Source organism: Rutilus rutilus (genome assembly GCF_951802725.1).
Source record: "Rutilus rutilus genome assembly, chromosome: 4".
Classification (NCBI taxonomy): Eukaryota; Metazoa; Chordata; class Actinopteri; order Cypriniformes; family Leuciscidae; genus Rutilus; species Rutilus rutilus.
The window spans coordinates 3,436,406-3,463,157 of NC_140212.1; the positions used below are offsets into that span (position 1 = coordinate 3,436,406).

The 26,752-nt window shown below is 39.6% G+C and overlaps 2 protein-coding genes across 8 annotated transcripts; both read left to right on the top strand.

Annotated features, from left to right (window-relative positions):
• Positions 1 to 3,547: 3,547 nt before the first annotated feature.
• Positions 3,548 to 17,988, top strand: nap1l1 (nucleosome assembly protein 1-like 1). Of its 7 annotated transcripts, none has more exons than XM_084406943.1 (15): positions 3,548 to 3,717; positions 6,151 to 6,188; positions 7,409 to 7,494; positions 8,552 to 8,654; positions 10,677 to 10,818; positions 11,398 to 11,490; positions 11,605 to 11,733; positions 12,199 to 12,270; positions 12,358 to 12,497; positions 12,593 to 12,738; positions 12,837 to 12,856; positions 13,242 to 13,364; positions 13,452 to 13,484; positions 13,562 to 13,612; positions 17,805 to 17,988. In XM_084406943.1, the coding sequence occupies exons 2-15, from the start codon at positions 6,172 to 6,174 to the stop codon at positions 17,841 to 17,843; spliced, it is 1,194 nt and encodes a 397-aa protein (XP_084263069.1). In that variant the 5' UTR covers positions 3,548 to 3,717; positions 6,151 to 6,171; the 3' UTR covers positions 17,844 to 17,988. The 7 variants fall into 7 exon arrangements, with proteins under 7 accessions (XP_084263069.1, XP_084263073.1, XP_084263070.1 ...); XM_084406947.1 differs by lacking the exon at positions 17,805 to 17,988 and adding an exon at positions 15,792 to 15,812; XM_084406945.1 differs by having other exon boundaries at positions 3,589 to 3,717; positions 11,398 to 11,478.
• A 2,211-nt stretch (positions 17,989 to 20,199) lies between these two features.
• phlda1 (pleckstrin homology-like domain, family A, member 1) lies at positions 20,200 to 22,736 on the top strand. Its single transcript, XM_084407411.1, has one exon. The coding sequence runs from the start codon at positions 20,561 to 20,563 to the stop codon at positions 20,993 to 20,995; it is 435 nt and encodes a 144-aa protein (XP_084263537.1). The 5' UTR covers positions 20,200 to 20,560; the 3' UTR covers positions 20,996 to 22,736.
• Positions 22,737 to 26,752: the final 4,016 nt, after the last annotated feature.

Sequence of the window (26,752 nt, forward strand, 5' to 3'; positions counted from 1 at the left end):
CATGGTCCCGTCTGGCGGGGGGGAATCCTGTTTACGCTCTAGATCTTTTTTGGAGGGCACATGCATGCCATCTTTCTCGTTTTGCTTCTTTGCAGATGCATGAGTGCAGCACTTCCACACCTCCCACTTGCAGTGCAATAAAATCCCCTGAAAGCTTTCAGAAGGGGGTGGATGGAGAACGTCCTGTCGTGTTTTTGCAGTGGCGCTCTGTGTCCCATGTTTTGGTTGCAGTGGAAGACACTGATCTTTAAATGTCCTGTGCCGGGAGACCGCTGGATTACGTTGCAGTGAGGGTCATGTGACAGTGACAGATCAAACACAAGGGTTCTGCTGAGTCTGATATTACTGTACCTGATGTGCTTCATCCTGCAAATACCTCGTGGTCAAATGTTTGACCCACAACCAGGTCATGTACTGTACAGTACAGCGCAAATCAACCATCAGCATCATCATATAGAACATGTAGGGCTCATGCTTGGGTCATAAAAATCTCTGGACATATCTAGAGAATATCACTGCTAATTGTTTATATCATGCATCTTCTTTAAATATTATGCATGCGTTCCTTTCATTTATTAACCCAATGATTTATGCACATTTTTAATTTAATCTATGTTTTTTTTTTTTTTTTTTCATGTTTACTATGGCACATGAAATTGCAAAAGTTGTTGCCATAATGCTTTATTTATTTTGTTATTTGTTTTAAATTTTCATCTATGCATTTGGCAACATATTTACGTTTTTGGGAGACAATGCCGCTTCAGAAAAATGCAAAATCTAGTGTGTATACTGTATATATATACTAAAACTATATGTGTGTGTGTGTGTGTAAATCAGGATTAGAATATTTGATCAAAGGAATACTTAATATATTACACCCTCAAATCTGCAGTGATATTTTCATATCATTGAGATATTATATGTTTTGTAATAGTTTGAAATGGTTTAAATTTTTTATTCTAATTTTTGTTTTAGTATTTTTTGTTGTGCATTTTTTTTTTTTTTTTGCTTTTTCAAATGTATATATAGTTTTTACTAATTTTTATTTCAGTTTTAGTATGTTTCCTTGTCAACTAGCTGTAATAAAATAAAGGTAAGTTTTTAACATATCTTATTTGTTCAAACGACTAACCTGAAGTATGAGGCTCAGCAGCACTAATCTAAACCAGACAGTTTTGCTCAGGTGTTTTGCACCTATTTTTATGTAGGTCTAGTGGGTGAACACCTGTCCTTGCCTCCACGGGCTGCTTTTGGTTATGTAACTCTGTCACTAAGTTACTGTGTGTGTGTGTGTGTGTGTGTGTGTGTGTGCGTGTGTTTGTGTGTGTGTGTGTGTACACAGATACAGCTACTGATGGGTTAACTGTGTCTCTATCATTGCATTAATTTTTAAAAACTGTGGGTATATGTCAGCTCCTCTTACTGTCAGCCGGAAAGCGAGCAGCAGGGTTGAAGCCTCAGCGCTAGATGATAGTTACAGGGAAACAATAAAAGGTGAGAGGCCAACACGCGCTTTCATTCTCATGCGCTCGGACTGTTAGCTCAAATGTTCAGTTAAAGGGAGACTTTGTTCATTTACTCACTCAAATGCAGCACACAAGTCATATAGACTATAATTTTATGATGCTTGAATGGTCCTTTTTGACAGCTCTTTCACTTTTATTGAAGAAAGCAACTATTCCTTTAAAAGACAGATTTTGTTACCAGAAGCCAATGAAGCGATGCGAAGTGATCGGTCTCCAATGCCAGTCTGCAGTGAACTGAGGATGCTGATTAAAGGTCATGTGTAGGTTATTAAATATCAGCAGTCTCACCATGAACATCCTCCCTTGAATTAATAAAAGGGCTATAGTTTTTCTCAAGATGACGTGATGTGGACACACTTACTGTGAAATGATTTGAATGAAATGGCATGAGGCATTGAAGAACTTTCTATTATAGCTGATATGCATTTGTACATATTAAAAATAATTATAGTTATGCAATTATTTATGAAAGGATGTCGGCCAACTCTTTTCAGGTTTAAATCATTTCTAAGCTGCAATATTCTGGCAATCATCTTTGACTCCTTCGTGACAGTCTGTGATCTAAGATATAGGCTCATTTGCATATCATAAGCTGATTAAAAGGCCAATGACAATGTTACATAAATAAAACATTATTATAAGCAAATAAATAATTAAATAGGTGTGGACTGAATGTACAGCTTTACTGATCTTTAATATTATCTTCTTCTGTTTCAGTGTTGCATGCATGGTGATTTTTTGCAGTCCTTCTTTAACTTTTGTTGTTTTTTTGCTTTTGCAGTGCAACACCGTTCATATAGAGAGAAACAATGTCAGAGATCACTGGCTCGCTGAGGTCAAGTCAAAGGTCATAGGTTTTATAAAACATTTTGACAGTTATTTCAAAAAGATCAAGGCTTTTTGCTAATGGAACTTATTGTTCATAGTTTAATATGACACTTGCTGCAATGTAATTGCTGTGAATTAAATGGCATTTACGGCGAAACAACCTTAAAATCTAAGCTGAGTAGTTTTTGCTCCAGGTTTCTGGCATCCATGCCTGTTTCTAATCACACAGAACAATGACTCTATTTATATTCTTACACATTTGATAGCGGCCCAGGAATGCTTTACCGCACCACATACCAAGAAATGTTAGACACTTTGACAGAATCAGTTTCAACAAGAATGTTTCCAAGTTTGGTTTTATTTTAATAAACATACGGAAGACAAAGTCTTTTCCAAACTCATACTTCACCCGACAGACAGACAGAGAGATAGATAGATAGATATAGATAGATGACAGACAGACAGACAGATAATTAGATGGATAGATGACAGACAGACAGACAGACAGACAGACAGACAGATAGATATCGATAGATAGATAGATAGATGACAGACAGATAGATAGATAGATAGATAGATAGATGACAGACAGGCAGACATACAGACAGATAGATAATTAGATGGATAGATGACAGACAGACAGACAGACAGACAGACAGACAGATAGATAGATGACAGACAGACAGACAAACAAGAATGTTTTCAAGTTTTTTATTCATTTTAATAAACATATAGAAGACAAAGTCTTTTCCAAACTCATACTTCACCCGACAGACAGACAGAGAGATATATAAATGGATAGAGATAGATAGATAGATATAGATAGATGACAGACAGACAGACAGACAGACAGATAGATAGATAGATAGATAGATAGATAGATAGATAGATAGATAGATAGATAGATAGATAGATAGATAGATAGATTTCGTCGTAAACGCTTTGGCGGGAACCTCCACCCCGGCCCACTCTGGAACAATGGCATTCCCCCCTAAACGATTTCCGGCAGCCCCTCCTTTTGCGCTCGCCGTTGTCCTGGTGGCATATTTCCGAACCCTACTATGACCAAGGCCAGGCTCATGAATATTAATGAGCTAAAGTGCACGCCAACGTCTGCTTTTCAACCAATGAGAATAGCCCTACAGACAGAACAGCACGGTGCGTAATTAATATTCATGCGCCCAGCCTATTCCATAGTAGGATTAGCAAAGCGCGACCTGTGTTACGCGCTGACGCCAGATGTATATGAGCGCACGCGGCGGGATCTTTTTCCCCTTTTAGCGCCATCAGAGCGGGAGTCTCGCGCTGTTCACTGCGCAGTAGCATCTCCGCCTCAGACAGACCTCTACTCGTCGGCTCCTCGGTAAGGACATAATACCGCTGAGCGACTGATTGTCCGTGTTTATAGACGTCTTTTTGTTCATACTAGAAGATAAAGTACGACTTAAGTCGAGATTTAAGTCGTCAGAATTGGATATCTAGCGCGTGAGCTAACCGTTCAGTCAGCAGCCATTGAAACAGACTCCTCCATGATGGAGATGAAAATGGCTGTTCGTTTTTTAAATATCGTTTAAATCCAAGTTTAACCGATAAATAACCTGCCGTTTTAACGTTTAAACGTTTCTTTGTTGACAGACTTGATTGGTTACAGTTGTTAGGAACGTTGTCTTTTCTCGTGTTGGTGGATGATGGTTGTAACGTTAGTTGGTCTGATCTGGCGGGTAAGTTTTTTTTTTTTTTTTTTAGGGGGTGTCTCATCACGTTGTCGGAAAAATGGAAATTAAACCAATTTATTTGATTAAACCGTCTTTTTTAATGAAAGTCTGATGGAGGGACGTAAATATGGCACATGTTCGAGCATGATCAGAATAAAATTATCTGATGTTTTACGCATGCTGGGTTAAACTCCGCTTACTCTAACGTTTTCCTCATGAGCTTGAATCTGAATCGTTGAATGGCTTTGGTAATTCCCTAAGTTTTCTCTTGTTGTGAGGGGTTGGTTATAGGGATGCTGTGCTGCTAACAGCTTTAGCCGGTGGATCTGTGGAGGAAACACGTGGTGATGTGGCCTGGTGAGAATTGACCACTGCACTGACCCGTGGATCAAATTCGAGATCATTAACCCAGTTTAAGAGTTAAACAGCGGGTTTAAATGGTAGCTTTAGCAATGCCTGGACCTAGTTGGCTTAGTTTGATGTTTAATTCGTCACATCTGTATGAGATCTGGCTGGTGAGTTGCCAGAGGCTCTTATTGGAGAGAATAATGCTGTACTATTGAAGTCAGCCAGTAATACAATATTTAATTTTCACTTTTTTTTTTTTTAAATTGTATTTATGTCTGACTTATTCTTTGCAAGTCTTATGTTGCTATTGTTTATATGATTTTTTGCATTAGAGTTTGATCTACAGTACTGGTCAAAAGTTTAGAAACATTATTATTTTTTATGTTTTTGAAAAGTCTCGTATGCTCATCAAGCCTGCATTTATTTGATTAAAAATACAGAAACACATTAATAATGTGAAATATTGTCATCTGCCATTACTCCAGTTTTCAGTGACACATGATCCAGCTCTTGCTTTCCCTTGGAATCGAACCCATGACCTTGGCGTTGCAAGCGCCAATGCTCTGCTGTCTGAGCCACAGGAAAGCTATGTATAGCTTTAAATCGTCGTCATTTAGGCTACTCACCCTTATGTTGTTCCAAACATGTATGAGTTTCTTTCTTCTATTGAACGCAAAAATATCTTCTATCTGACCATTTTAATTTTTGGGTGAACTATCCCTTTAATTTGTGACGAGACGGGCTTCCCTCAGTCATGAAATAACAATGAATTGTGATGCTCTTTCTAGTCTACATTGCAGACCGTAAATTGCTATTTATATGAAAGAGTCTTTGGTGAATCATGGCGAAGTCTTGGAAACTTAATGGTCATAAGGTTTGGGAACCTTAGAGAGGCTTTTTAACAAGTGCATTTAACCTTTGCTCCCAGGTCGGATGGCTTTTATTGGGGTTTTAAAGGCGTGCTGTCAGCTTTCACTGCTGACGAATGGTTATTAGAGGCTGGAGGAAACCTGCCAGGAACTTTGTCCCGGTATTGTGACGCGCCATGATCCCGTCGCTGCCATTGTTTGGGAAACTCGTATGTGTCTGTATTGACAGGCTTCAGCTGTCTGATCTTGACGCAGACAGAAAGAGGAAGAGATTAACCTTCAAATCTGTCAAGAATGGATGCTGTCAGGTCTTCATGTTATTGATCTCCTACAGGCGAAGAGCCTCCTGTCTGGAGCGATCAGCTCTTGAATGAATGAAGTTGCTCAGTGTTGCCGCTGGACGTGGGTGTCTGAGGTCGTGTTTGATCCGACTGGCTCATAGACTTCAGGTTTGGAGGCGGTGGAGCTGGCTCGTAGGCAGGCCGGCACTAACAAATGGATCCAGTCAGATTTAGAGCTGAAGATAGAGGGCTCACACCTTTGATGTTTATTGCTAATCTATCTCAGAAACCCATAGGGGTTGAATTTCTGCCATTGAAGGTTTTTTAGCACGAAGATCGCAGCGTGTGCGAGTTTCAATACATTTGCGTCTCAAAATCAGGTCTGATTGGACATTTGGACACATCTGGGTGCTTTTGACAAATGTCCATTACGTAAATAGTTAAACTTGTGCATATTGGATGCCTGAATCACGCCAGTGCTGCGGGTAAACCATCACCTGACAGATCAGCCACCGAATTTGGCTTGAGGCTGTTAAACATAATGGACAGCATTAACATTTTCCCTTCTCTCTTTCTCCTGCAGGAATCAGAACGGTGAAACAACATGGCAGATCTCGACAAGTAAGTGCTTGTTTGTCTATTAAAGAGCTTTTTATTTTAGACTGTCAGTAAATGGTTTGATCATGTATCATTGCCCAGTTTGACAGCTTATTGGATTGACGCCCTTCCTCATTATCAGCTAAAATCTCTTTATGGCTGTTGTTTGTGCATTAAATGGCACATAAACGCCCCTCTCGGCTGTGATGCTTGATTAGCCTCACATGACCAGTGAACTGATCTGTACGGTCCTAACCTCTCTCTCCTCCCTGTGAGAGACACCGAGGCCAGCAACATGTGTGCTTTCACCCTCAGTGTGCCATCCCAAGCATTTATGCAATGCCTAACACGTGTTTGCAACTCTACAGCTCTGGGTCTACTCATTCGACACGTGATACGAGCGATATCCGCGAATCACCTGTTGTTCACCACAGGAACTTCCTGTCTCTTAAGAGCGCCGTATATATGTGATGCTGTTTCACATGCTGCTGTGTTTTTATTTCAGCCGAAATGACAAATGGATGCGCTCAGCTCAAGTTTTAACGATGTACATAAAAGCGTGAATGCATAAGCTAAGCTCTTAACTTTAAAGAAGATCCTCATAATATGATCTCTTTTAAAAGATCTCTTAGGAGAAAGTCATGTTAACCTCAGTAGAAGCAAATGCAAGCACAATATTTAAGACTTGCAAAGTTAGTTGGGAATTGTTTTTTTTAAATAGGATCTCCTTTTTGCAGTGTACTAGAACAGGTTTTTATACTTGAATGTTCAAACTAAATAAAATCACATTTTTGACACGAGCTTCTCTCTTCTCAGTCTGTCAGTAACGCTCTGTTTAGTTCCTGTCTCTATGAAGCTCCTCCTTCTGAAAAGCACTATGTGCTCTGATTGGTCGGCTGGAGCAGTGTGTTGTGATTGGTCAATCACTTTGAGTGTGTTTGGGGAAATGTCCCGAACACATTAAGTCGAACACGCCTATAACCAACTCAACCAGGCCCTGCCCTTTTTTTGCATATGCTTTGAGCAGGAATTATTTAAAGGAGTAATATTATGATGTTCGTTCCCGGAAGAAAACTGAAGACTAGGCGTTACAGGGAGTTCAGAAACACTGATATAGAGAATAACTCCCTTTGGAGTGACTTTGTGCTTTGTTTCAGTCATTTTTCATGATCAAACCGCGACATTACACACTAAAGAAAGATGAACGTAAAACATAATAGAACCCCTTTAATGTGTGTTTGCAGTAAAGACCAAACTGAAATGGACCCAGCAGATATGGAGGATGTTGAAGAGGTGGAGGAAGAGGAGACTGGGGAAGACAACAGTAAAGGTATGACCTTTGACTCTTTCATGCATGTTTTTCTCCTCGGTTCCTGTGTAAACTAAAGGTCAACCAGTCGTGATTTAAAAAAATAAATAATGCCAGTAACCAAGATAAAAATACGGCTGATAAGCAATTAAACTATCCTCCACTGCCGGTGCTTGACAGTTCATAAAGGAATTAAAAGCTATTGCCACTGGTGTTTACTGACAGCAAATAGTTCCACAAAGCAACTATCTGTGCATATAAATCTGCAAAAACAATATATTGGTTGAGTGTGACTACCACTGACTGATCTGCTTTATTTGCATTACAAATCATCACAACCAGACCAGGTTTGTGTATCATCTCTTGCAGTGATGTCTGATTCTCAGAACCATAAAGCAAATATGTAACAATCAAAAACCATTATAAAACAGCAGTGTTTTATCACAAACGATGTGAAAAGTTGGTACAAGTGGATCTTTAATGCTTTAAAGCAGCATCTCAGACTTGAAACGATTTGCTAAAACGAATCGTAATTCCTCCATTGAGCTTATAGTGTGTTTTAATTGTTTCGAGTCCCTTTGCTGTTTTTCTTCACTAGGCTGCTGTGTAGGAAAGTTAAATGCGTCCGTCATGGATTCTTATCGCTGACACGCACACCTGACAGTCGATCAAAGTCATTAGGAAGAGGCTGTGCGCACGTTAGCGCTGGCACTTTTTGTGTGGGGGTAACATGATATCGGTCCGTAACCTCAGTGACCTTAGCTGTGTTTAGCAGCTGGACTGAGCCGTCGGGTAGAGTATTAGCGCAACTCAAAGCGTGTTTAATATCAAGTAATGCGGGCATTAGATGTGCGCTTTGCTCTCTAAAGATTGCTGCTCTGTCGCATTGACCTCGCCTGTGTTTTCCGCTTTATTTTTGGGATGAAAAGTGCATCTTTTTTTTGACCCTTGGCGAAGAAGGTGCCCTAGTTCTGAGAGTTGTTGATTGGATGATATAGGCGTCGCACGCCGCCCCTTGTCATTGGTTGGTTCTTCCTGCTGTCATTTTAACAGTTATGTTTGTTTGCTCTGGTTTTAGCACGTCAGCTGACGATGCAGATGATGCAGAACCCCCAGATTCTTGCGGCACTGCAGGAGCGATTGGACGGACTCGTGGGATCTCCCTCAGGGTACATGGAGAGGTATGTGAACACACACACACACACACACATATATGCAGAGCACGACTTCAAATAGCTCCCTTGTTTCTCATTGGCTGCATCTGATTTCCCTACTTTGCTAACACCGACTGAATTAAACCTTTCTAATTTTGGCCAGATCCTCTTCTTGCTACTTTGCATCAGGGTTGAAAATTAACATTGGCTTGGCATGCCGTCAAAATTAATAAAAATGCCACAAATTCTAGATATGAGGGGGAAAAATGCCCCTTTATTTAATGAGATTTCATTATTTAAAGTGTCGTTTTCCCTGAATATCAGCACAATTGCAAATGGGATGTTCATTGAATTGACGTATAAAAAGTTAATATTGAGTGAGTTACATTTTTGACAATATTTAGGGGCTTTCACACCAGAGGAACGTTACCATAGTTCCTATTACTATTGGCAGATGTACCCGCTTTTTGGTGTGTTCGCACCGCAGGTACTGGGAATGATTTTAGTTATAGGAACACCTTTTTGAGGACTAAATTAGCTCCTACTTCAGAGAAGGGTCTAACCCAGGATAACAGGAACTGCCAGTGACGTAAGTGTGCGTTGATTGGCCGAACACATGCCATACAAAACACCGGTACCGGCACTTTTAAAAAGCTGTGTAGACCGTTTACATATACTCCACGAACATGGAAAATGGCGATTAAACATACAGAAAGCTCATGTTAACAGCATTTACCCGTCGCCTTTGTCTGTGCTGTTGTTTATTTCTCAGCCTCAGATATGTAGCACTGCAAATTGTCGTAGATATTGTCTCTTTGCCTCCTTTTTGCTCTTTCAATTGCATAACTTATGACTACATTACATCTCCGTTATCACGAAAACTACGACACACAATAGAAACACGGCTCCGATCACGGCATCCTCCATGCTCTAGTTGTTGATGTTGTTGAATGCCGGTGTGGTGAACAAATGAGTCCAATTGAAGAGATGAGTCCGAGTTTAGGACCCCATTTGTATGCCAGTAGTATGCCTGATCTAAATCTGTTCTCAGGTCAACTTGTAGCTAACGTGAACCGTTTTAGTGTTGTTATGTGGTAGCTTTATGTAGAATGCTAAATCCCGCTGCTATATATAAGATTAAATTAAATTGTTTGTATATGTAAATTGTATATATTCTATAGCTAATATTTAAAATCTCAAGTTGCGTCAGTAGCAGAGGAGAAAGACCGTGAAATTTAAAAATACTACTGTTACTGTGTCACGAAATGTAGTTTTAAGTTTCTCAGTCGAGAATGTAGTTGTTTGAAGCTCAAATATGTTGTTTATTTATAATAATAAAAAACACACTAACAACGAGAAATGTTTAATTTCACAATCTATAGCTTCGGTTAAAATCTAGTATATGAAACATAAGTTAAAATACATTAATGACTCGTTATAACGTAGTACAAACGTCTTCTACAATAAAGTGATTTTGTATGATTTGTAACCAGGCACTAAAGCGATTAACGTTACCCGTAAAATGTGCTTTGAACCAATCGGATTGCTTGGGTCCTAAGCTCGGACTCATCTCTTCAGTAGGACTCGTTTGTTCACCACACCGGGCTTAGCTGACACTGTTAGCCGACTTGCGCCCTCGTGGCTAGCTGCTATAACGGACTTCCTATAACTACCTGGTATGAAAGGCCCTAATGTCAGTATTGTCTGTTTTTTTTGCTCTGTTTTACAAATGATAATAGTTCAACAAACGAATCCACAGCAGAACTGTTTCTCGTCTCCAAACAACAAATGGTAGCGTTTCATTACTCAATGTTTCATTACTCGTCATCTTATTCTAGTTGAATTTCTTAAAATGTAAGAATTTGGCATAAAAGATGTAAAATGTAAAAACTGCCCTTTATAAAGGTATTAAAAATCTGCAAATCCATTTAAGTGGGTTCATAAAAGTTCATTTCTTTCTTTCTTGTTTACTAAACTATAATTCTGAGTCATTCATGAATTATTCATTTGCCCCCTTGTGACCTCATGTTGTTTTTGGTGTCTGCACAGCTTACCAAAGGTGGTGAAGAGACGCGTTAATGCCCTTAAGAACCTCCAGGTCAAATGCGCCCACATCGAAGCAAAGTTCTACGAAGAAGTCCACGAACTGGAGCGAAAATACGCCGCTTTGTATCAGCCTCTCTTTGACAAGGTGAGACTCATTTCTGCTGTGCATTTCTTTCATCCAGAAGGAATAACGTTGGTTTTATTCTCGTAAGAGGTGCAGTTTAAGATGAAACAACTTGCCGTTGTGTACCAGAAGACAGTTCAGATTGTTAAAGCCCGTTATATTGACCTGCTGCCTCAGCATTTCCAACTGCAGCAAACACCAAAGTGTTCTCCAGTGAGATCATGTGGTCAATCGAGGACACGAGACAAACGGCAGCCAAAGAGATGTCTTACAGAAAATAAAACCTGAGCTGGAACTGTTTATCCTCTCCCATAGCTCTTTCTCTCTCCCAGAGGAGTTGTGATGTCTGAGAAGCTCAATTAAAAACAGGGTTCTTCAAGACATTATAGCCTGAGAACATTGCTTTAGTTGCTTTAACTATTTAAATCTTACAGCATTAAGTTTGCAGTTTATTCTGGCCAATAGCGGACCACCTTTACTATTACATACACGCATTTTTGTTTTAGTTAACGATGATAATGCTGCTTGGACCTAAAGATTCTGTGAATTAGCCTTTTATTGTTTAATTTTGACGTCTAAACTGAACTGTTGTGTCTTTAGCGGAGTGATATCGTGAGAGCGGCATACGAACCCACAGATGAGGAGTGCGAGTGGAAGCAAGATGAAGAGGAAGAGCTGACAGTAAGTAAGCAGGTACAGGTGATCCATACCTGCATGCTCTTCAAATGCCACCTCATTTATATCATTCTTGTATGATGATTTATTCTGTCATAACTTGACTCTTGTCTGGCTCTTTGCCGTTATCAGGAGGAAATGAAGGAAAAGGCCAAAGTGGAGGAAGAGAAGAAAGATGAGGAAAAGGAAGACCCTAAAGGAATCCCAGAGTTCTGGCTCACAGTTTTCAAGAACGTCGACCTTCTCAGTGAAATGTTGCAGGTAGGGAACGAACGGCCAAACGTGGGCTCACGAGGGAGTCGTGACCGTAGTAGTGTTCAAAAGCAGGTCGTGCAACATGGGAATTTACAGCGAGTGATTTCTCTTTGGAAAATGTTGGACTTGTCGTTGCTGCCATCTAGTGATGTGAAAGTGCACTTTGCAACTTTACAAGCTAATAATACAGGCATCATGAAACTGCATAAAATTCCAAATATTCAGTTTCTATCAGGAATCAATATAATTTATCGCAGTTTTAGAACATGAAACTTGGGCTAGTTGATCAGGATTATTATAGTTAACTAAAATATTTTAATAAACAAGCTTATTTTATTTCAGGTAAATGACAAAGCAACATTTCTCATTTTCATTTATTATAATGTGCATTTTCATTTATTATAATGTGCATTTTTGTTAAAGCAAATAGACTAGATTAATTAGTGTTTCTATTGATTTGTTTCTGTCTAGGAACATGATGAACCAATCCTCAAGCACTTACAAGATATCAAAGTCAAATTCTCTGACGCCGGCCAGCCAATGGTGAGCCTTGAAAGTCGTTGTTTTTCTGTGTGATGTCTTTTAAGCTCACGGTTCACTCACTGTTTCGTGTGTTTGGTCTCGTTTCAGAGTTTCACATTAGAGTTCCACTTCGAGCCCAATGATTTCTTCACACAAACAGTCCTGACAAAGACCTACAAAATGAGGTCCGAGCCGGATGAGTCCGATCCCTTCTCATTTGACGGGCCAGAGATCATGGGCTGCACAGGGTACGGCTCAGCTTTCGACTTTTAACTCCTTTGAGGGCGTTGATTATGCCAATGTTAACCTGTGGGACCGGAGACTTGAATGTCTGTGTTTTCAGATGCACGATCGACTGGAGTAAGGGCAAGAACGTCACACTGAAAACCATTAAGAAGAAACAGAAACATAAGGGACGTGGCACAGTTAGGACGGTCACCAAGACGGTCCCCAATGATTCATTCTTCAACTTTTTCTCACCACCTGAAGGTAGAAAATCCTTAACTATGGTTTAATTTTTTAATCAAGAGTTGATTTTGCTGATAATTACATGGTCTAAACTTTCTTTTCTTTCATTTTCTTTCCAGTTCCAGAAACTGGTGAACTGGTGAGTAAACTTAAATTTTTTCTCTTAATGAACATTTTGTAACTTTATTCTAAATTTGGAAACACACTTACAAAAAGGTTCTTTATTGGCATTAATGGTTCCATGAAGACTTTTTAACATCCATGGAATCTTTCCATTCCACAAAAGATTCTTTAGAACTTTAAAATGTTTTTTTTTACACTAAGAAAAATAGGCTCTTTTTAGAACCGCTTACTTAAAAGATTATTTGGAAACCATAAATGGTTCTTCAACAGCGTAACGGCAGAACCTTTATTTTTAAGCATGGTGATTCATCTTGGTGAATAATCTGATATTTTGGCCAGTAACCATGAAATCTCGAGGTTATACATCAGTGTCTGATGGTTTGTTTTTGCTGTGTGTTCAGGACGAGGACTCGGAGGCAGTGTTAGCAGCAGACTTTGAGATTGGTCACTTCATCCGCGAGCGCATTGTTCCCAGGGCGGTGCTGTACTTCACTGGGGAGGCCATCGAAGATGACGATGATGACGTGAGTGAGCGAGAGACATCCTTTGTCATGAAGTGAAATGCTTTATTTCCAAACATCTGACCTCTGTGTTTCTGTTGCGTTCGCCAGTATGACGAGGAGGGAGAGGAAGCCGACGATGAGGTTAGTTTTCATCTTGTTGTTTGTTTTTATCATCTTAACGCCCTCGACTGTTTGTAAACCGTGTTTGTAATTTGCAGGAGGGTGAAGAGGAAGCCGACGAGGAAAACGATCCAGACTATGAGCCCAAGGTAAGAGTCCAGATGTCTTATCAATGCTCCTCAAGGCAGTCTGATACTGAGATCTCAACATACAGAACACATACGGTCACCTCCACTCATGCATCACCGCCTCTCGCCCTCAAATGCTAATTCTCCTGGCAAAAATCCTATTCTTTGATTTATTATTTTCTAGTCCAATTGAGAACACTATTGTTTTGTTGATGACTGACTGCAGTGTTGGCGTCATCTCTGTTTGGCTGTTATTGCAGGAGCATTCAGACCTTTAACCCTGATTTATAAATACTACAGTGCAGCTCTAAAACTTCATGCGTCAATGTTGAAAATATCCTGCCCTACAAGGGTCAGTTTGCACAGTCCTTTTCCTATTTTTCACTGAATCTGAACATATGCATCAGTACTTGCTCCGAGAGGTCAAGGTTCAGGATGGGAATTCTAATGGATGGTTTCCCTCTGGCATTACTGACTGACTTAGTGTTGCACGATTTGGGGGGGAAATCTAATTGCATTCTTTATTTTATATTTTTGGTTGATCAATATGGCCATGTAGTAGTAATAATAATAATAATATTATTATTATTATTATTATTATAATAATAATAATGTGCTTTGTCGGTTTGCAGTTTGGCCAAGATTTTATTTCAATATGGCTATATAGTATTAATAGTAATAATGATGATGATAATCCACGTTTGCAGTCCGTGGCTTTTCTTTATTAAGGCGAGACACGGCAGGCAAAAAAATCGTTTTTTTTTTTACTGGTCAATTTAGAGATTTTTGGATATTTGTCTTCAATAACATGTCTTCTTTTAGACTTGTGGTGAAAAAAAGTCAGAAATACACATTTAGGTCTTTATTTTATTACACTTTGTCTGTTTGCGTCTGTAGATTTCTCATAAATTCAACAAAAGTTTGCGTTCTTAATCAGCGTGCTGCTCCGCGATCGCTGCCGGCAGCCTGTCATCAGAAGCACCCTTAGGAAGCTCTCTCTCTCCTGTACAATGCTGTCGGATCCAAATATGGTCATTTCCTTTTTATCAGCAACCAATCGTGAAAGTAAAAGGGCTGAATGCGCAATCTCATTGGCTGATGATAAATCTTTAAAGCCCGTTTTCTCAAAATGACTTTTCTCTCGTACTCCAAGTCCGAAATCTCCACTTCAGTAGCACCTCTATACACCAAACTTTCCAGTCTTGTACCTAGGTATATTATGAAGACATTTACAGAGGGATTTGTAAATATATTATTCCTAGCCTGATTTATATAACATTTTATTCCAAAAAACATGGCAAAAATCAATTTAAGGCTATGGACAGTATTTTCTGATTTACAGGATAACAAAAGTAGATATCCATAAATCCCTCTGTAATTTTTTACAATGAAAAAAAGTTTTTTAACCTGGCTTTATCCAATACTCAGATTTCGTTTTTTTTTTTTTTTTTATATATATATGCAAATTAGCGCATATTTAATTAATATAGACTAATTTGCATATTTAAACATTAAATTACAGAAAACTTGTAATACATTTTTTTTCTCATCTTAATGCAAGTAATCAACTGGGAAAGTTCCATGGTGATATTTGCTAGCTAAAAATTTTACCCCATTCACCTGTAGTGTCTCGCCTTAATATTCCGTATTGTAATAAACAAATCCTGGCCAAACAGTAGTAGTAGTAAATAAGAAATTACAAAAACAATTAGAAATAATAATAATATTATTATTATTATTATTATTATTATTATTGTAAAAAAATTACAAAAAATTTAACGAATCACTACCATTTTAAAAATAATTTTGCCGTCTTAATTTCACTAAAACATTTAAAATCAAAATCATAATATGGCTTATTGCGATTATTTTATGAATCGTACAGCCGGTCTTGATATTAGAATGTTATACAAATCGCTGTCCTGATGAGAGAAGCATCACTGCACGTTTATCTTCCACTTTTACAACTTTATCTTTTACATGAGGGGCTTTTATGTAAACTTCTGCCAGCATGTCAAAGTTCTGCCCGTGCATCTCCTCATCTTTTCTCAAAGCATGCTCTAAACGACTCTACACTGATGTTCGATTAGTCAAGACTAGGAAAAAGATTGACTTTTTGTAAGTGACGACATAATTAACATGTTAACTTTTCAAGCACTTTGGCACCTTGTGAGTTCCTCTCTAAATTTCTCCTCACTAGGTGTAAGTGATGTCTGTAGTAACCCTGCCCTGGTAGGTAACGCTCCTGAATCAGTGTCCCTCCCTGACCCTCCTGTTGCGTTTTAAATCCCTTCCCATGATTCCACCCCATCCTCACACTAATCACTAACACGCTCAGTTGTTGTGCTTGTTTTTTTTTTGTTTTTTTTTCATTCTTTAACCATCGTGAGTTGGCATTAGCATCTGTATTGTTTCTGTATGTTGAAGCATCCGGTTAGCTCTCCAAATTAAACCCTGATTTGACTTGTTGTCGTCTGGAGTCTTTTCCCGCTGAGGGTGGGAAAGACCGACCGCACTCGTTCTGTCATGCCATTGGTGGAGCCCGGTGTCAGTCATTGCTGTGCCATCCCTAGGGCCCTATGAAACGTTTTATTTTGACGTTTGAACAATTTTCCCCATTTTAATTCAATCTGGATTCATTTTTACCCCCCATTTTAATGGTTAAATGAAATCATGAAACTTTAACAATTTAAGTAAAAAAAAAAAAAATGAAAGTTACTTAAATGCCCTACATATACAGACCCTTTCCAAAAAATTAGAATATCATGGAAAAGTTTATTTCCATAATTCCATTCAAAACGTTAAACTTCCATAGATAATAGAGTCAGGGCCCACAACTTAAACTATTTCAAGTATTTAGTTGTTTATTTGTACATAATTTGGGCTTCCAGCTCATAAAACCCACGAAAACAGGATTTCAAAAAATTTGAATATTACATGAAATCACACCGTAATTACACCATGGTCATTGAACCAGGTTTTGGTTCTGAAGGAAGCATGAAGTGCTCTGAAAATGTCCTGGTAGACGGCTGCGTTGAGTGGACAGCACAGTGGACCAACACCAGCCGATGACCAACACAGACTGTGGAAACTTCATACTGGACTTCAAGCATCTTGGATTGTGTGCCTCTCCATTCTTCCTCCAGACTCTGGGACCTTGGTTTCCAAATGAGATGCAAAATTTGCTCTCATCAGAAAAGAGGACTTTGGTCCACTGTGCTTTATTACATCCAGAGTCAACGCAGCCGTCTACCAGGACATTTTCAGAGCTCTTCATGCTTCCTTCATTTTCCAGCAGGATTTGCACCTGCCCACACTGCCAAAAGAACCAAAACCTGGTTCAGTGACCATGGTATCACTGTGTAATTACTGTGTGATTTCATGTAATATTCAAATTTTTTGAAATCCTGTTTTCGTGGGTTTTATGAGCTGGAAGCCCAAATTATGTACAAATAAACAACTAAATACTTGAAATCGTTTAAGTTGTGGGCCCTGAATCTATAATCTATGGAAGTTTAACGTTTTGAATGGAATTATGGAAATAAATAAACTTTTCCATGATATTCAAATTTTTTGGAAAGGGTCTGTATATGTGTATATATAGCCATTATTATTTATCTAATCAAGATATAAGTTTTTAAATAATAGGAACTTATGATTTCCTTTTTTCCCAGAATTCCCAGAAATTGTTTCAATGTTTCTAGATTCATGGTTTTACACAAATGTTTATAAATAAATGCAATCAAAATGACTGTGCTGACTTTAAGTGCTGCACACAACAGAGGTTTACTGTATCAATTAAAACATGGGGGGAAAAATGTAATTTATTAATAATTTATTATTATTATTATTTATTATTATTATTATTATTACTTTACTATTGTACAGTAGAATGTACTAAATGTATTTGTCACAATTTCAAGTACTTATTTTCACCAGTTTTCATGAAGACCTGAATTTCTACATTTGGTTTGATGATGAAATGGTAAAAAGCTTGTCAAGTTAAACTGTAAATTCCAATATTATAATTTTTTTTGACTGGATGATTCAGGCCGAGTTTTCCGCATCGTGTGAATCATAGGGCCCTGTGTCCCCTCAGTTTGTGGCCGTGTGATTTGATTGGCTGAGGACCCAGCTGTTGATTTTACAAGTGAAATGTGTTTTGCGTGCATGAAAAGTAACTCCCTCCCTCCTTCCTTCCTTTGCTCTACAGAAGGATGCCAACCCCCCAGAGGAGTGCAAACAGCAGTGATGGCGGCGCCCGCCTCCTTCAGGATCCCCTACACTGTAACGGCTTCAAACAAACATAGTTACTTACCGCCTTACAATGTTTTGTATTTTTCTTGGTAGAAATAATTGAAAAATAAATAAAAGGGTTTCAAGATTTTTGTTACAAAAAAAAAAGAAAAACAACTCCTATTGGGAGCCGTTGCTCATGACGCATAGTATTTTACTAGACCGGTTTCTTTCTTTCGTTTTCTTTTTCTTTTTCTTTTCTCTCTGTAATACATGGTTAGAATGCAGAAAATCCCTCAAAGCATGACACTTGTTTCTTCACTGCTAAACTAGTCGGGTTCTCGTGAAGTCTTTTGTATTGCTCTTAGACAACAGCTGTGGAAAGACTGTCCAGTTTACAGGAAAAGTGATTCCTTTACGCTCTGAGCAACCAAAGCAGAGGCACGAGACCGTCTGTCTCGACAGGGTCGCACACAAAGGCGCTCGTTCATTCAGTTCAACCCCCCCCCCCCCCCCCCCCCCCCCCCCCCCCCCCCCCGCGTGTGTAATCAGGCTAAATCAGTTCTCGGTTAAAACATTCCACAAAGCGCCACGCTATTTCTGCTTCCGGTTCAAAGATTTGTGTTTTGTTGGTAGTGACTGTACATTCCACATCTGTGCGAAGGAGTTCGTCCTTCAGTAGACGCTCTGCTGCATGACTGTCGTTTTTTTTTTTTTTTTTTTTCTTCTATGAGCACTTTGTACTTTGTCATGTGTTGGTAGCGTCCGTTTCCAACGTCGATTAGACCAAGCGCTTAACGTTACGCTGGCTTGCCGTTATTCAGGTGGGTTCTCTGCTCCATGCATCTCTCCAGAATGCACTTACAATGATCCCAACGACCTCATTGGAGGATTAGACTTAGAATGCGAGAACCTTGATTGGAGGAGCCATTTATAGTTGGTCTCTGATTGGTTTGTTTCTGAGCTCGGCCCTGAGTGATGTTTGTTGAGGAGTCTGTGGTGACACGCCACCCTCTGTTTGGCAGACCTATCACTGTGAAGGGGTGCGACAGACTGTGTGTGTGTGATTGTGTGTGTGTGTGTGCACTCAGAGGAAGGCCTTCGTCTCCTCTCACTCGTAGCGCAGCCCAGCAGGTCTGAAGCAGATAGAGCAATATTCTCACTCCGAATCCCCCAACGCCGCAGTATCCCGTGTCTCGTCGCCCCGGCTCTGTGCACATGTCTAGCTCAGACCGCGTGGCTCGTCGATTAGCAGCGGGGGTCTTTCTGGTTCCCCTCAGCAGCTGTTGTCAAAGCAAAATGCCATGCTACAAAATACTAATGTACTCAATAACTGTACGTGGATGTATATTCATGAAAAATAAATTGGTAAAATGTGCAAGCCTTGGTCTGTCTGTTTCTTTGCATGTATAAATCCATATTTTTTTTAGTTATTACCAGAAATCTCTGCAATATGGCAACTATAAGTTAAACTAATTGTCAATGTCATGATGGTCTGTGCCAATTTTTGTAAATATTTGTACTCGTTCATTGACCACTAGGTGGCAGCGTTGAGTTTAAAATCCCTAAAGTTATTCAGTTTGACCACTCAAAATTATCAAGTTTGACCTGCAATCATTTAAGTGATCAAATGGGCCTATTACTTATTTAAAAACTATTAAGTAACCCATAATAAACCATATTTACCTGATGTTGCTAGAAAGATAATCTCACTTGAAGGTTAAATCTCTAATGGATGAGAAAAAAATGCAGGAAAAACATTCTATTGCACTTATCTTTAATTGCTTTATTTTTCCTTTCAGTCTTCTGATAGGAGATTGAAGAGGCTTATTCGTTTGAATCAAACATTACAGTAGTTTATTAGGACCGTTTTATATCTACAATGTAAAAAAAAAAACGTTTCTGCCTTAAATTGAATGCTGTCAACTCGGATGTTTAAGTCATTTCAACTTAAATTATACATTAAACTGACTTAAGAGTTGAATCTTGTATAACTTAGTTGAAAGTTGCTTGACTTATTTTGATGAGTAAAAGCAATGCAAGAAACATTTCATAACCTGATGTTCATATTTTTTTTTACAGTAAGGTTAAATCTTAAAATGAATATTTAAGTTAAAGTATGTCTTTGCTTTATTAGTGCATATTGTAATTAAATGGTATATATTGAAATGCTCTCTTTTTTTAGTCATTTAATTGAGCTGTTTTAATCAGATATTTCTCATTTTAATGTTAGTTTGTATTTTTCGGTATTACTATACCGTTGTTATTGAATATTTAAACAGATATTAGTTTAGTTTATTTAATCGATATATTCAAGACGTTTAGGCATTTATCTTATTTTAGGCATTTATGATATCTCTTTCTAAACGTTCGTTTTTGAATGTTCGCGTTAAATTACATAACGCAACATAATTAAGATTATGATTCCCACAAATGTTGCCTAGTTAGACACCTCGGTTGGTTTTGAGACGGTCCATGATGAACTCGATTGTGTGTGTGAGTGCGCGCGCGTGCTGATGTTGCCGAGTTGAGCGCGCGTGCTTCACTCATGCAGTGGGCGGTCCGACCGCGCGTGAAAGAAAACCCCCGTGCGCGCTCTGTCCCGATCATCACAGTCCTCGCAGACCCGGGACATCCATCCGTCCGCCTACCTAGGCTACAGCCCCAGTCCCAGTCCCAGCCCGAATCCGAACCCAGTCCCGCACAGGCTCGTTTCATGCGCGATCTGACGAGATGCTGGAGTCCGGTGGCGGCGCGCGCGTGCTGAAGGAGGGCGCGCTGGAGAAGCGCAGTGACGGGCTGTTGCAGCTGTGGAAGAAGAAGCGCTGCGTGCTGACCGAGGACGGGCTGATGCTTCACCCACACAAACACCACCACCACCACCCCCACGACACCGGCTGCAAGGTGAAGGAGCTGCACTTCGCCAACATGAAGACCGTGGACTGCGTGGAGCGCAAGGGGAAGTACGTGTACTTCACGGTGGTGATGTCCGAGGGCCGAGAGATCGACTTCAGGTGCCCGCAGGACGAGGGCTGGAACGCGGAGATCACACTCCAGATGGTCCAGTACAAGAACCGCCAGGCGATCCTGGCCGTGAAGTCCAGCCGGCAGAAGCAGCAGCAGCTGCTGATGGTCTCCTCGCAGAAGATGCTCCGAAACGCGCAGTAGGACGCGTGAGACCCCGCGGAGCCTCTCCGGAGTGCGCGAGATCAAGGGACGCTCCCGCGTGGAAGCGCGTTGCAGGAGTGCGGAGCTCGCGGGCGTCGGTTCGGTGTCACCTTGTGCACTTGGACGCGCGTGCAGACGCTCTTCATGCATTGAAAGACATCACAGCTGAATTATCATCATATACCAGACGGGAATATCACCTCGGAGACTGTAGGGGGGGCCGGGGCAAGTTGTCACATTGAGCTTTATTGTCTAGCAGTGGTTATCTTCAATTATGATCAGTTTTGTGGATTCTGCCCTCCTAATAAGGAATGTAATATAATTTTTTTTATTTTTTTTTAATCTGTAAAATCACGCTGGGATATATTAAGGTGAGAGGGAGCTATATAATGAAGGTAGATTTGAGATTGTATTCTCCAAAAATGCCAGGTTGGGGCAAGTTGTCACATGATGTAATGAATTAAAATCCATGTTGGTAAATTTTTTTTCTTTTGCGCTGAATTGATGTTTCAGAATTATTTTATTTAGCTAAATTTAGTGTCAAAAAATGAAAGGTTCCCTTGTGACAACATGCCCCAATGACCTGTATTTTCTTTTCTGGGGCTGTAATGGTGTAAATGTTCATATGATTTCTGAAGCAAATACTTTAAAGTCTGTATTGATACAAAAACTGCCTGAAAGTGAAAGGTGTGACAACTAACCCCTGTCTCTCTTATACGTTTATGGGTTGTGAATGAGAAATGCCTTTAGTGCATCACCGTTCGTCTGTCTTCAACAGAAGTGCCATCATCACTTTCCACTTCAGCGCGGCTTCATTTGTCAGTCTTGTGCGGCTCTGGACGCGGAATCAATATCTTCCAGGAGACCTGAGAGGCCAATTCGTCACGGTCCAGATCGCAGTCTGCATGTGTGTGTGTGTGTGCAGGGATTTTAAAGAGACCACCTGAGCGTCACACATCCAGTGGACGTTCAACTGCAGACTCCTGAAACCCTCTCAGATCCACCACTGTCTTTAGTGATCTCTGATGCTCGACCAGTAGAGATGCTCTCAGCACTTCTGCATTCGATTATATATTTATTTGTACATATATTTTGTAACTGGTCATTTGCATATCTGAATGTTGGGTTATGTCTCTTAAGGTACACTTGATGCATTTCAGACTCTCAGAATAAGCTTTTGATTACTTTTTTTTTGTATTCATGTAACTGGTTTGGATGGAGGATTCACATTTTGACCAATGCTGGTTTTGAAGATATACATTGTTGGTTTGCTTTGTTGTTTTTCAAACCAAAGAATGTACTTCATTTTATTGGGTGGATCATGTTGACATGACGTAACTCATACTCTGTTAAGGTTCGTTCATTTGAACTATGAACGTCGACTGTGTCATTGACCTCAGTCAGCGTGTGGACGCCATATTTAATGCAGTGATTGATGTGCAGTTTTCCATTTTGTTCCAATGGAAAAACTTCATTCCACTTCATTCCCGTTGAGTTAAATGTGGCCTCTGTCCTGACTGAGGATGTTGATCTGTGTATTTTCCGATCAATAGTGCATTACATAAAACGTCTCAGTTGAACGCGCAGCGACAGAACTGAACTGGATATTGTTGATTCATCAGATGATCTGCTGTCGAGTCCTGCGTGACAATGACATTTTCTGATGGGACGGCATTGTTCCTTAAGCTGATGTGAATGCCACTTTTCATACCTTTGAAATATACATTCCATTTCAAATGAATGTTGCATCCTTGTCTTTGCTTAGTGCTATGATTTATTGGGTTTTCGTGGTACAGAAAGAACAAATGGCAATGCACACGGTTCGGCCAGAAACATTTCGCACGTGCAAATGTCAACACAACAAAGCTAAACTTAAACTAGGTTCCCAGCATGCAATTTTGCGTTTATAAGACGTCTAATAGCCGTCCAAACACAGCCCAGACGTCTAGACTAAAACGAGGCGAAATCTGGGCTGCCAGTGAACATTTAATAGACGTCTAACCATATCCTAAGATAGACTAGTCATCAATTAGATAACAAAGAATGAAAAATGAAACCAAACACCTTGTAATCACTGTTTACTTTGCTTACATGATGGAATATTGTATCCGCAAGTTATTTTTGGCAAAAACAAGTGTGTTACTTATAGCCGGACTATGACGGCGATTGCTTTGCTGGGTTGTTTCTTTAAACTATTGCTCTGCCTCGACTTGAAAATTAGTCGTAGAAGAAGATGCTGAGATTGCAAATCACATGTGCATTGCATTATGAATTGCATTCATTGCACAGCGTTTGCAATCACATGCTCGCGTTTCAGGCCTTATGGTTCACGTTTCCAGCGCGTCTCGTGTCTCCTGCCGTCAAATCGCTCGTCTGTCTTCCTGAGCTATAAGTGGAAGCCGTTTCCTTGAATAATATTTCACTGTCAGAGCTGTCAGTAAGACGAAGTGTTGGCCACGCATCTACGCCTCCGAACGCACCCGGAGAAGCCGTCCAACTTAATTAAAACCCCAACGCTAAATCAGAACGAGCACCCGATGCAGGACCGCCGTGAAGGATGAGTGTGTGTTATTGGATACACATGACCTTTGTCGACGAGGAGGACGGCTTCATTACATCACACTGCTGTACTTCAGTGTCGTGTCATAGTTCCTGTGTGGATTTGATCAGCAAGTGTGAGTGGAAAGATGAAATGCATGTGTGTGTGTTTCAGTGCATGGCTGAGATTCTTTCAAAGGCCTCGCAGGGCATTATGGGTAAGAGCGTGTAAAAATGGCAGACTGCCTCATTCTCTGCCCAATGCACACACACCCCCCGATTATCTATTTTTACGCCTGTACACCTCTGTGTAATCTGAGATGTGCTCCAGGAATGTCACTCTTATAGATGCTGATCTCATGTGTTTATGAACCACATCCGTTTGTCACAGTATCAGAAATGGCATTTATTGCACCGTACGGCTTTCGAACGGAAACAGGCCTGCATTTCTGGACCTCAAACCAGGTTATTGTCCAGGAAATGGACTTTCACACATCCTCTTGAATACGTTTTTATCCACAATCAGCTCCTAAAATGATCAAACATCCACAAACTGCTGGAACCACGTTAGATTATGACGTAATTGCACCAGAAATCACGGGCTGAAGTTTGTAATTTTGGCTGGAGCTTCAGCAGTGTTTCTGCTACAAAATCATTGTAATTTTCTAAATGCCAGTTAATCGTGTAATCATTTACTCCTTCCGGCAGTCGTGTGGAATTAAACGAAAGCTAATTATCAAAGCAGAAGGTGTAGGATGGAGAGATGTGCTGAAAACAAGCCAATGACAGAGCCGGAGGGCGACAGTGAAACTTCAGCATCTGTTTCGCATGCTGTATTTATGTATTTGTCATTTTGCTCCAGAACCATGTGAACTGTCTTGCTGTCTACATAGGTATCGTCTAAGACAGCATCCTTACTGAAACCTATAGTGCTCCTTATTCGAAGCACACCAGCAAAGCAACTCCCAAACGATTCAGAGTCTGATGAATCAATTTCAGTATGTTAGCTAATAACATAAGTATAAGAAGCATAAAATCATAAAACTAATAAACATGAAGACACATATGAGACATATATTGGTTAAAAGTGCATTTCTATTTTATTTTTTTATTAATATTGTTCAGAAATAAAACAGGCAGTTTGGAATGGTTATAATTTGCTTTTAGTCTCAAATACTTCTTGGGGCAAACTGTTACAAACCCTTGTGAATGTCAGCTGATGATAATGATTGTCATATTAACCAAGTGAAACCCCCAGCTAGCTAGTTAGATATTTGCTATTAAAAGGATATTTGTTATTAACTTCATGGCTGTTGAAAGCGCTGACAAAGACACACCGGGTGTGTTGTCTTCCAGTCAGCTGCCTGTCAGATGATGAACAAAGTTAATAAATAGTGTCTGGAAGGCTATTTTAAAAGCTGATAAAAAGATTTGACTAAGGGAGAGAAATGTGCGTTTGTTTAATCACAAGCAGAACGTTTAACAAATGTGATGAAAATATGTTTATAACTTCAATTTTCTTTGATTAAATAGCATTTTATGGAAATAAAACATTTTTTGAAAAGAGATTTTTAGAGAAGAGATGTAAATGAAGTCGGTCACTGCCTGTATTGGCTGCTTTAGGTGCAAAACTAATATAAAGTAATAAACAACCTTAATATGTGCTAGTTATTTGATTCAAAGAACCGATAAATCGATTATTTTAACCGGTTCATTGAGTACAATTGAAGAAACCGGTTCGCGGAAAGAATCACATTTTCAATAATCGAATCATTACAGGTTAGCTGAAGTGAATCGGACTCGATTCGACTGAATAAACCGTTTTAAAAAAAACTGAGTTTTTAACTTACCTGTAACTATTGTTGTGGCAGTGACTAATGTAAATATCAAAGATGTTGACGCAATATTTCGGTTGAATTGGGAGTGTATATCCATCAACTGCAGAGCATCACGCGCAGAGTACAACTAAAAAAACAAACAAAAAAACTAAAAACACGGAAGCTCTCTGGACGTCAGTATCTAAAACCGTCACTTGACACACGGCGTCTGCGTGTCCGCGTCGATGTAAGTCACCGAAAACAAGCAACAAACACACACTTATGTTCAGATTACAGTAATTACAGCACTCAAGATGCGGTTGTGAGTTTTGAATGATAACCGAACTGTGTAACGTACGTTAACCGTGTTACGGGTTTTCTCAATTGCTAAAACACTAAAACCCATTGGCTGAACAAAGTTCTCAGTTCCCTGAACTCATTTAGCTAATTGTGCAGTCTGTTGTCAATACCTTAAACCATTTCACATGGTAAAACACAATTTGCAGATCTCACTTAGACTTTTCAGCAAAACTCTAAACACATTCTCATTCTCAAAACACATTCTGGACTGTAATGCACATGTTATCCATATACTGGTAAACACAAGTGGCAACAATCAAATACAAATAGAGAACACACCTCATTGATTGAACACAACCACTCAAAACTGATTTAACCTGTTTCAAATGATGCCCAAAGACAAGAAGAAGCGCACTGATCACATGTTTAGGCTACTCCTTTGATTTTTGTCCCTTTTAGTATTGTATACTGTAGTACAGTGCATTATAGGCTGTAATATACTGTACAATGAACACATTGTATGTCCCTGAACATTGTGCTTTCCATTTGTTAACAGTACTGACTGCTCAATAGATTTTGACTGGTTGCAGGTTCAACAAAGAACAAGAATTACAGTATCACAGAGACAAAGGACAAGTTTGTGAGATGCAGGGTACAGTACTGTAAAAATAGGGGTACAAGGAGGAGGAAGAACAAAGACATTTTGCAAAGTAGTAATAGTGATCAATTTTGAGCTACTATGATAGAACATGTTTTCGTTCATCAAAAGACAATGACGGAAACAAACACTCTCAAAAAATAAAGTAGGCTACATAATTGTACCTTTAGGGGTACAATGGCTTGTCACTGGGGCTGTACCCTCAAGGGTACAATATTGTACCTTAACCTTTAAAAGAAACGGTACATGTATGTACCTTTTAATGCTTTTTGACCCTCAAAGAGGTACATATATATACCTTGAGGTCCAATAATAAGCCCTATGGGGTACGTTAGTGTAGATTGTACCTTGGGGGACAGAAATGGACTCCTACTGTACTCCTATTTCTGACAGCGTATGAACAGTCCCAGAACTTTTTGATGGTACAGTAAGGTGTCACGGGTA